The 11,936-nt window shown below is 46.7% G+C and overlaps 1 protein-coding gene across 1 annotated transcript in view; it reads right to left on the reverse strand.

The window, feature by feature from the left end:
• Positions 1-3,129: 3,129 nt before the first annotated feature.
• Positions 3,130-11,936, reverse strand: part of SVOP (SV2 related protein) — a 74,861-nt gene continuing 66,054 nt past the window's right edge. The window contains exons 13-16 of the mRNA XM_047697816.1: positions 11,445-11,556; positions 10,466-10,547; positions 7,055-7,144; positions 3,130-5,700 (exon numbers count right to left, since the gene is read on the reverse strand). Of these exons, the coding sequence (XP_047553772.1) occupies positions 5,494-5,700; positions 7,055-7,144; positions 10,466-10,547; positions 11,445-11,556 (491 nt within the window). The 3' untranslated portion in view covers positions 3,130-5,493. The remainder of the gene's footprint in view (positions 5,701-7,054; positions 7,145-10,465; positions 10,548-11,444; positions 11,557-11,936) is intronic.

An 11,936-nucleotide genomic window follows, 5' to 3' on the forward strand; every position in this document is an offset into this window, starting at 1 on the left:
AAGATCCAGCTATGGAGGAAGCTGCTGAGTATTCCCTTGACTCCTTTAGAAGGAACTAGCTCCCTCCTCCTCAGAGCCTCATTGGGTCAAGTCTAAGGACTCGCCCAAGATTGGTTGGGGGCATCTCCCGGTGTCTGGAGTGGAACACAGCATTCAGTATCTGGCCAAAATGATGACTTTCCCCAATCTAAAATTCCCAAGGGAGAGAAACCCCTACTGGTCAAGGCTAGGTGGTCAAGCAGGAACCCCATCGAACTTAGAAGACAGAGAACCGACAAAAAAAATACAGGGGCCCGGAAGTCCACCCTACACCCTTCCTGTTTTCTTTGTAAATGGTTAAGAACCTCTTTGCAATGTGGTTTCCACTCCATTCTGCCTGAAATTCAGAGCAGAAGGAGCATGGGGAACATCCCCCAACCCACGTGACATTGGAGGAGGTTTAGCAAGGCTTGATTTCTCCACCTTCCCTTCACCTGCCATTCCTGCTCTCTCCCTGAAGGTGATCTATGACCATATTTTTCGATGAATTCTTGGCAGCTTGATGAATTTAGGGAGTATTATCGTTCCTTGTGGAAATGTCTCAGCGCTTTTGTCAAGAATCAATTGACCATAACTATATGGGTGTATTTTTTGGAATTTCAATTCTATTCCATTGATCTATGTCTATCCTTGCGCTAGTACCACACTATCTTGATTACTGTAGCTTTGTAAAAAGTCTTACAATTAGGAAGTGTGAGTCTTCCACGTTTATTCCTCTTTCTCAAGTGGGCTTTTTTTTTTTTTTTTGACTCTTCTGCATCCTTTGTAGCTCCGTATGAATTCTAGATCAATTTGGGGGGGGTGTATTGATGGACACCTCAACAATAGTAAGTCTTCTGATCCATGAACATGGACTATTTCTCCATTTATTCAAATCTTCAATTCCTTTAAGCGATGTTTCGCAGCTTATAAAAGGCTTGCCCTCCTTTTGTTAAACTTATCCCTAAGAATTTTACTCTTTCGGACAGTATTGTGAGTGGAATTGTTTTCTGATGAATTTAGAAAGTGTTCTGTTCTCTGGCATGGTGGGGGGAGGGGGATTTGAAGTGGTTCATCATCGAGTATTCTTGATTAATCGTGAGTATGTGACATGTCTGTATGTTTAAATGTCACGGAAGCAGAATACGACATCGTACCACCAATGACTAAAGTCTGATTGAAACCACTGAATCTTTGAAGAGTGAGAAAGGGCTTTCAAATTGGCATTCTGTACGCCTCCCACAACTCTGTGCATACTTCTGTTAGGGCTCACATTGTCCTGTATCGCAGTGATCTGTTTATACCTGTTCTCCCCACTGTACCATGAGTGCATGAAGATAAGGACCACGCCTTCTTTTTCTGGATTCTCAGGATTGAGTAGCATGCCTGATACACATGTGGTAGGTGCTCCATGCACACTGACCACATGCATGACCACATGCCCTGGTCCATGATGGAGTTATAATGAACAGACACAAGAGTTGACGTACATGTTGCTGTGGGTTCCAGAAAGGGCCGGCCAAAGCCACTTCTTTTTTATTTTTTATTTTTTTTATTTTTTTTTTAAGATTTTATTTATTTATTTGACAGAGAGAGATCACAAGTAGGCAGAGAGGCAGGCAGAGAGAGAGGAAGGGAAGCAGGCTCCCTGCTGAGCAGAGAGCCCGACGTGGGACTCGATCTCAGGACCCTGAGATCATGACCTGAGCCGAAGGCAGCGGCTTAACCCACTGAGCCACCCACGTGCCCCCAAAGCCACTTCTTGAATCCAACCCTTCCTGACTCAACTTCGTTGGACCAAGACTGGAACCAACATTCATCTGGTCCCATTAGCCGCCTCTCTTGCGAATTTGGAAGTGGTGCCCTGAACAACTGAGTCGGATATGTTTGCAGAGCTGAGTCAGGGTGAAGGGAAACCATACGCATGATTACGCATGTACAGTAGCCATGAGGAGGCAGAAGGAAGCCAGTCTGTAGAGGAGGGTGGAACCAGGCCACAGCTCCAGAGAAGGGGCTTCCTTGGGCTCTGGTGGTTCCCTGGTTCTGGTTTCATTTGTGAAGCCAGGCTGCACTTTATTTCTGAGATTTTTCTAATCTCTCAGAGGTGCAAACTGGCAACCCATCAGTGAAACTTGGCCTGCAGGTGAATTGTATGGGCTTACACGTCACATAAATGTTTTTGATCCAACATACTAAAATTGAGAGAGTTCATGTAAAAAGCCAGATTCCAGTCTTGAAAATTGGGAGCTCCCACCATGCAACAAAATCAGGTAGAGGTGAGCAATAGATGTCCCCTTTGGAGGGGGTCTGTGCTTCTCACTCTGCCACAATTCTTCCCTCTCCCTGTTGTTCCTTACACCTGTTCCACTCACTTATGTTCCCTGGCTGTCCCCTGGAGGAAATTCACTATTGATCCCAGCCTTATAATAAAGCTGTACTTCTTCATTTGAATGAACACGAGTCCAATTTTGATTCCTTGCAATTAAAGCAGCCTTGATGAGAGCTCTGTAGCAAGGCTCCTCTTGACCATGCCCTATCACAATCCTTCTTTCTTCATGCTAACAGAATCCCAATTTCGTGGTCAAGAAGTTGTGGGTATCCCTTGATCCTGTGGGAAGGAGGTCCTTCCTTCTCCAGCTCTGGGGGAAGACTCATGCTTTTAGACTCAGATCTTTTAGCAAGAAAACTTTTTGTGACTGTTCCTTTCCCTTTCTGCCTCCTTTGAAAAAATCGGATACCTGGTACCTTGGCAGCCATCTTGGAGTCATGAGGTTTCCTGCATAGGGTCAAATGGCCAACAGGCAGAGGAGGGCGGAGAAGAAAAACAAAAAGAAGCTGGGTTCCTGATGACATTCTTGAGCTGCTGAACCTTCCTTAGAACGGTCTTACCCAGTGCTTGTTGTTAAATGAGAAATTAATATTCAAATGGGTAAACTATTATTATCGACTGCTTTTATTGTCGTTTGCATCTCCCTGTTATCCCAAACTAATTTACTAGTAGCAACCAAGGGAGACTCTCGATCTCACCCTTCAAGGCTCTCTGTTACTTAACATTTGCCCAAAGTAATGAATATCTATATTCATTTCAAAGTCCGTACCAAGGTACTCTAATGTCATTGCCAACACATCTCACTTCTGTGTTGTAAGAATACTCGCAATAAGGGAAAGAAAGAAACCACATAGTCTTAGCTACATTGACCATCTTTTACATTTTCTGAAATCTTTCCTAACACTGAGAGAAACCGCTGACATTTCCATTAATGGAAACAGAAGCTTTTGTAAAGTTCGAAATTAGATACGAATGTCTTCAGCTAAAGACCTTGTGTAATTCAGAGCTTGGACAGTTTTGGTGGCAGCTTTTGTATCATTCAATAATACTAATTTTTTTCTAAGGGTAGGCAATCTAGAGGGCAAAGAGATTTAAACTTTCATTTTCTCAAGAAGAGAAAGCCCTCAACTGCAAGTCTCTTTACCCTGGGGCCTGGAAAACATTCCTTCCCATCAAGCATTTCTGTTCCACTCCAGCCCCCAGCTCTGCCAGGTTATTTGAGGGGGATGGGAGTGGACATACTCATCCAGCGTTGTCTGACTAGCTAGAATGTGAAAGAAGGAAGGAAGGAAGGCAAGCTAAGTTTCTATTACCCAGAAGAGCTCAACAGGCCAGAAAGAATTAGAGCTATAGCCACCATGGCTCAAGGAAATGGGGATGTTGGGGAGAGGTAGATCTGCTAAGCTGCTTCCTCTCTGGCTGCCTGGGCTGAGGGGGCTATAGTCTATATTTTGGGAATGTGGGATTGTTTGCCATTGACTTAAGACCTGAACCTGCAATAGTTACCCACCCACGCCATTGGAAGAAAGTATCTCCGACAGGTTCAAGGTCACAACATTGACAGCCAATGGTGCGACTTGCCCACCTTATTGGAAAGAATATCATATTAAGGCATTGAGATTACCTTGAATAGACAAAGTTGGCAAGTTGAACCGTCACTAAGACATCATGACACATGGACAAACTACAAACCTTACAATGTCCATCACCAACATGTTTTAATAAGAGATGAACGTACACGTTTGGCTTTCTCAAAATGTTGACTTCAAGCAGGCGTCTCCACGCAGAAGGTCAGTCTTCTCTGGCCTTTGATGGGATCCAGCAGCTTCCACCCTCCTGTTCTAGGTTCCCTGCCTTCAGGATGGGGAAAGGGCTCATGGAAACCAGATCCTGGAGGTGCATGTTGTCTGCTGAGACAATGGCATCAGCCCTTCCTCCCGAGGCCAACCCAAAACCCAACTAACTGCCCTCTCTTCCTTTGCAAATGTACACATGTCACACATGTGGGCCCTCCCGGTCCTCCCCACTGATGGCAGAGAACTATTGCTGGACCCCCAGGAGCTGCCTCTATGCAAAGACCAAGCCGGCCCTTGACAGCAAGGGGAAACAAGAAACCAAGGGGCGGGCAAGGATTCCTGGTTCCCTGACCCTGACGGGAGGGGGTGGTTGGTGTAGAATCTTTTCCATTTCTCTGCCCGAGTAGCCAGTTACCCACCCCCAACAACCACAGCACTGAAACCTGAGTTAACTATTTTCTTTCTCCAAGAGTCACCAACCAGCCTGACCAACGAGGGGGTCAGAAAAGAAGCCCCTGGCATTGGCCTTCTTTGTTTCCAAATGGGAGGCCCCAGCTTTGGCTTTGGACTTTATCCTCACCTCCTCTGGCCTCAGTCCCCAATTCCTGGGGGAGGGGGAGGATGACAGCTCTCTGAGGTGGTCATCTGGTAGAAGCCCAGCCGTCCCAGACCCGTAGATCTGCTGGATCCAGAGAGAGCAACTCCAGAGGGGACCAGGAGGGGACACGTGGCTCAAGTTCAAACACATGTCCATATGCCAGAGTCTCCACTAGTCAGGCCCTGGGGAGGCAGACCAAGGGACCCCTTCGGAGATAGCATCTTTCAGACCCAGGAAGAAGCTGTCCAGGCCACAGCCGGGTCACCTGCAATTTCAAAGAAGAAGACTCCGGGGCCGGGAATGGAGAAGAAACCTCCTGAACAGGTCCCGGTGGCAGGTGTTGAGTCCCTGGAGGCGGGTCTCTACCAGGCCCTGGGCCTGGACTGTATCTACAGAGATGTATGGGGGGGTTGTTCACCAAGGGTGTGACTGGCTGACTCTGGGCGGCATCTGGTTGGCGACCGGTGACACCGGCCACTCCTAATGTGGCAGTTTTCCCCATGCAGGTCCACAGGTTATTAACAAACCTCCCCCCACACCTCCAGAGAACCCCCCGGAGCAAATGCCTCCCCAGCCCCAGGGGGATCTCAGTGAATATGAGCAAACAGAGTCAAGACACAAAACCCTGTTGGTCCAGGTTGTCCTTCGGGGTGAGTTCTTGACGTGGGCTGTGAGGGTCGGAGCCCCAGCTGGGCTTCACCAGCTCCCTGCGTTCTACGGCCTCAAAGACCAGCTCAGCCCCACATTGGTCACTACTCCTGAGAGCCAGAGTTCGACCTGGTGACGCCTGTGCCATGCGTCCCTCGGCCGACCATCTCCTGGCCCCACTCCCGGTGGCTGGACTCCTGCAGTCCGCGGCCTTTGGTCTCAATGGGCAAGAAGCAGGAGGCCAGGGCAGCCAGGAGGCAGCAGCCGCTGTACACCGCCAGGGTCAGGTACACGGAAGATTCCAGCATGACCTGGGGGAGGGAGACATGGGCCCGTGAGAGGGGATATTCAGGAAGTATGGATAATGCCAGGCCGTCTTGTAAGCCCTCTGTGGGATTATCCCATTCAGTTCCTTCCCATCGACTAAGAGCAAGGGAATTGTCCCCATTTTCCAGACAGAAAAACTGAGCCTCAGAGAGAGCCAAGTAGCATACTCCAGCTCACACAGACACAAAGGATGGGCCTGGGGTTAGAGCTCACACCCCATCAGGCTCAAGGGTCTGTATTCCTTCAACTACACTCTCTCAGAGCAGTACCTCTGTTTACTTTCTAGCTTAACAGCAGAGCTAAACCCTGTTTTCTCACCTGCCAAATGGGTAGGGCAGTATCTACCTCCTGAGGATAGGATACCCGAGAGGACTTGGCACCATGCAGGCATGTGGCCGGCCCTCTGCAGGGGGTAATAGTGTCTCACAACGGCCATACACAGCGGCCCAGAACAGAGACACTTGGCTAAAACTTGTGGCGGAATTCTGTTTATGTGAAATACCCAGAACAAGTAAATTCATGCAAACGGAATGCACAGGGGGCGCCCACCTGGCTTGGTCAGTATGGCACAGGACTCTGGATCTCAGAGTTGTGAGTTCAAGCCCCACGTTGGGTGTACAGCTTATTTTTAAAAAAAACTCACATTGGTGGGCTGGGGGAGAGGAGACACGGGGAGTGGCTGCCTCATGGACGTGAAGTTTTATTTGATGGGAATGTTTGGAAACTAGACTATGAAACGTGCTAAACGCCACTGGATTGTTCACTTTAACATGGTTAATTTTACATTCTGTGACTTTTACCTTGGTAAAAAAAAAAAAATGATAAAGACAGGAAAAAAAATGAATTGGCTATCAAAAAAGCAAAATGACTTCAAAATAAGGTCCCTGGAAGTAGAGAGAAATGTTCCAAGACCTACCAGGGGCTACAAAATTCTGCAAATACACCTAATCATGCAACTTAGAAACCAGGGCCTGAGACATGTTTTCCATCAAATCATGTTGTTTTCAACAGTTTGTTTTCATCTTACTTGTTCTCATCCAATTAGTTTTTGGCCAAATCATATGGCACCCCCAGGGTCTTCTGGGGTCTTGGGTCTAAGTCCCAGCTTCTCTGCTTCCCAGCTGTGTGACCTTGGATGAGTCTCTTTACCTTTTTGAGCCTGTTTTCTCATTTGCAAGCGATATGACTCCTTTCATAGGATGGTTGTTAGGATAAGAAAAGGTGATGCACACCACCGCGGGCTCTGCAGAAGGCTCAGCATGGAGGAGGTGCTCGCCATGCTTTGGCTTTTGTCATGCCCCCCCTCACCCCCCCCCGGTATTTGAGGGTGACACCCACCTGAGCAATGAATGGAGTAATGAGAGCACCCACTCTTGCCATGCCGCTGCAGGTGCCCAGGCCCAGCGCTCGAGTCGCCGTGGGATAGACCTGAAACACAGGCATTCGTGTAGGGCTGAGAAAATGTAGGATCCTCCCTCCTCTCTAGCTCAGGAGTGATGGGACTGCCACCCGTGGGCAGGCCTGAGGTTAGCGTGAATCACACAGGTGTTGGTAACCACTTCAAGGGGTGGGAGACCAGGAGGGGAGTCTCATCTCAAGGGGGATAGGAAGTTCAACTGAGAAAGAAGGCAAGAGACCACGCTGTGGGTGGGAACCCAGTGAGGGGGTCCTCCCTGCCCTGGGAGGTCCCCCAAAGCTCCACCAGAACTGGTGCACATTCAGAATCCAGACCCTACCCCACCTGCCTCTTTTCATTCATTCACCTTGAAGGGTTGTGACCTGCATTTCATAAAGACAGATGTAGAAATGTTTACACGGTGTCTCAGTTTGTAACCGAGGGGGCCCCATGCCTAGCTCTCCCTTGGGCAAAGTGAGATGTCACTGCACATCTTCCAGGCCAAGAGAATTAAAAAGTAGGCACGTCTTCTCTACTCCCTTTCCCAGTCTGCTAGCTTGAAAGAGGACTCAAGGCCTCCAAGGCCCTGTGGCAAGATTTCTCAACCTTAGCACAAGGGACATTTGGGGATGGGTCCTTCTTCATGGTGGGGGCTGTCCTGTGCATTGTAGGATGTTTGGCAATAGCCCTGACCTCTACCCACTAGATGCCTGTAGCACCTTCTGCACTGCTCTCCCGAGTTGTGACAACCCAAAATACCCACAGGCATTGTAAATGTCCCCTGGGGGGGGGGCAAAATCACCCTTGATTAACAATTACTGGATGAGGAATTGGCAAGATGCAAAGAGCTTGGGTCCCTGAGTCACACTGCGGAAGTGAAAGCAGATCCATATTGGCCTGTTTCATTAGTGAGAAACTTCGCTGTGTCAATACATTGCACTTGGGGAATCTTCTGTTACAGCAGCTAGCATACCTCTAACAAGTACAGTGCTCGGTGTTGAAGCTCAGGAAGAATGAATATACAGGGAAAAGCAAAGCTCGTGCAGGATCCCAACACTCAGAAGTAACCATTGTCACATTTGCTTGTATATCCTTCTAGATTTTTCTATGACTGTATATACATTGACATTCATTCATTTATTTATTCACTCAACAAATACTTTTGAGTGCATACCATATGATATTTTAATTCACCCAATGATACAGCAATATATAAATAAATTCTCCTTAACAGAAATCAAGACACCTGAACTCCCTTTGACCCAGAACCTGTCCCAGGTTTTCCTATATTCCTCAGAGGTCCTGACTGTCATGAAGTTTGGAAGGTATCCATCCAGATGCATTAAACATATGTGTATACAAAATATAGCATTATTTTCAAAATATAAATGGTGTCATATCATACTCACCAGTCCAACTTGCTTTATCCATTCAGCATTATGTCTTAAAATCCTATGGACAGCAGTTTATAGACATTTACCTCATTCTCTTTCACTGCTGCAATTGTATTCCGTGATGGATATTCCACAGTTTACAGTTTAATACAGATTGATAGGCGTTGGATTAAATGAGGGACACAGGCACTGACCAGCAAAAGCAAGTCAGGGGAGAGGGAGATCTGGGAGGCCTCCTTAGAGGAGGCAGGATTGGTGATAGGCCTGAGGTGGGGTGGAGGGAGCAGGGTTCAGGATGATGACTCAGTGAGGGCTCTGGAGTGTTGTGGGAATGAGGGATAGACACCCTCCTTCCCCTGGCACAGCATCTGTTACATAATATTCTCCTCCTTCTTTTGCTCCTATCTAAAATAAGGTGAAATAAAATATAATAAGTATAAAACATTAACCCATAATCCCTGACTGTGGGAAATTAGAACTGCTCAGGCTCTGCTGTGTGGAGTGTAAATTCGTGCCACATTTTAGGGGGTGAGCTTTCAATTCCACTCAATGTTTATAGGCTTTAAACTCAGCAACTCCACATCTTGACATTTATTCTAAGGGAAGCACACACACGCACATGACTATATAAAGCTGTTCACCTTGGTATTGTTTGTGATAGTGAAAATTTGTAAAAAATCCAAATATCTGTTAGTAGGAGAATTATTATAAAATTATGATTTGCCCACACTATACTATATAGTATAGTAAAAAATATAATATATATGCATATATGTGCCATATAGTATAATATAGTATACAATATAAAGTATATATACTGTTTAGTGAAGTACATATACATAATACATATAAAGTATATACCCATAGTATATACTATGAGTATATACTATGTGTAACATATATACATATATACACATATATAGTGAAGTGTATAAACATAGTATATATAAAATATAGCATAATAAAATAGAGTATATAATATACACTTATATATTATATAGGAGTAAAGGGATAGCATAAAATATATAATATATATATATATACTATATAGTGTACTGTATAGTATGTAGTATACATTAGTATATTATATGTAGGATATACTATATATAGTATATACTGTTTACTACATAGCATAGTAGAGCAAGGGTTGGAAACAACAAAGTAGATCCACGTGTCTTGTACTCACTGTCTTCAATCTTCTCCTCCAAAATTCCCCACCTCGTTCCCTGCCCTGGGCCTGGCCTATGTGGACCATTAAGGGCTCCTGGCCCTCTGGCTTCTGGTTGGGAAGATGGGAGCCCCAGTGGGAGATGGGAAGGAGGTAGAAGAGAGAGAGGTCTGGGTATTTATTCTCCTACTCCTTCCCTTCCGGGTTGCCTCAGGCCACATGTGTCCCTCAACTAAGGGCCACAACTTCTCTCTACATCTCTCTCCTGGGACTCTGGAACACTCCCCTCTCCTCATCCCACTGGCCTCAGGTGACAGCTGTGTTCCCAGCCACCTCCACCCCCATTGCAAACTCTGGGGCACTGCTTTATTGTTTTCTTGTTTCCCTAAGTCTTGTCCCACACAATTATAATTAGTTTCTTTATTGAGAAATAGCTGTTCACTTCCCCAGTTCGGTACCTGCACTAACATAAATCAGTAGGTGCCTAGAAAACACTATTCAGAAAAGTGATGTCTAGGAAGGGGGACCGTGGGGCCCTTTAATTTTTGGTTTCATGCAGTTCGATACCATTTGGAACTTTTACGCTGAACATCAGCTTTTATAAGAAGCAAAAAAATGAAAAAAACAAAAAACAAAACAATTGGAAGATAGCCTACAGGAATGAAGAACTTCACAGTCACTACTCAGACAGGCCCCTGGACAAATCCCATTCTGAGGAGCCCAGGCTGGGTGTTTCTGGAGGCAGAGCTCACTCCTTCCCCTTCCCAGCTGTTCCCAGGCACCCCTCTTACCTCAGGTGTGTAAACATAGGCTGCCTGGAAACCTCCAGAAATAAACGCTCTTGCAATGAAGAGTAACAGAGTGAGCATGTTTCTAGAGAGAAATAAAAAAAGAAGATGAGCACTTTTTTTTTTTTTTTTTCTGTCAGCTTGTTCCAGCAAAGTCCTATCTGCCCAGGCAGAATTTAGAACCTAGAAATTGGCACAGCCCGCCCCCACCCAACACATCCACACAGGCACACAATCCTGGTGCTTTCTCCAAAGGCCTGCCTTTATAAGTTTATTGTTCTCCAAAGTTCTGGGCTAAGAGCTGCAAACATCTGTGGTGCCCAGGTTGGTCGCAAGGTCAGAGAGAAGTGATACAAATCATTGAAAACCCAGACGGGACCTGATAGAGTCAGGAGCCAGCTGAGCCAGGGACAGTAAACTTCTATGCAGTATTTTTAGGATAATCCTGTCCCCAACCCCCTGTTCCATGGTTCCCCAAAATGCCTAAGAACACCAACACGTCAGGGTCTAAGCTACCTCTCCAGACCTTCCACACAGTCCTCATCAGCTTTGGTCTGGGGCTTCTCCGAGGTCAAGAGAGACATAAGCCCTTTCCATATTTTGAGGTCCTTGATAGATGGAAAAATGGAGAAATGCCAGAAAAGGGATTATACAATAGGACCTTAAAGTATTTCCATTGAACAGAGGAATGCTTTTAAACCATACATGAACAGTTGCACGCATGATTTCACTGGAAGACAATGTCAACAGTCTAAATGTGACAGTGTTGGAGCAAAACCTCCCAGCCCTACCCCCTTCAGAGGCCCCAAATTGAGTCCGATCTTGTGGTCAAGAGTCTCAGTCCCAGTGAGGGGCTGGGGCAGGCGGTGAGCTCTCAGATCACCGACAAGAGTGCAGCCCACAGCTTACAGGCCCAAAGAGCCACCGACCGTGACCTGAGACGTGAGCCTGCTGGTCGGAGAGAGCTGGTCTCTTGACCCACCTTCCAACACAGATGAACAGCAGGAGGCTGCAGAGGGAGAAGATGACGAAGCACAGGGCCATGGTCTTCTTGCGGCCCAGGCGATCAATGATCCACAGAGTCACAAGGACACCTGGGAGAGAGCAGGGACACCATAGCAGGCAGCTTCCAATATGGCTCCCAGCACCCCCCACCTCCTGGTATTCACACCCCATAGAATTCCCTTCCCCTGGGGTTCCTGGCTGGCTCAGTGTTGGTGAAGCCTCTGCCTTCGGCTCAGGTCATGGTCTCAGGGTCCTGGGATCGAGCCCTGCATGGGGCTCTCTGCTCAGCAGGGAGCCTGCTTCCCCCTGCCCCGCCGCCTGCCTCTCTGCCTACTTGTGATCTCTCTCCGTAAAATAAATAAATAAAATCCTAAAAAAAAAAAAAAAGAATTCCCTGCCCCTGAGAGCAGGCTGGACCTAGGGAGTCTCTTCTAAAGACTAGAATACAGAAAAACACTAGAGGTCACTT

Source organism: Lutra lutra, chromosome 12 (genome assembly GCF_902655055.1).
Source record: "Lutra lutra chromosome 12, mLutLut1.2, whole genome shotgun sequence".
Lineage (NCBI taxonomy): Eukaryota > Metazoa > Chordata > Mammalia > Carnivora > Mustelidae > Lutra > Lutra lutra.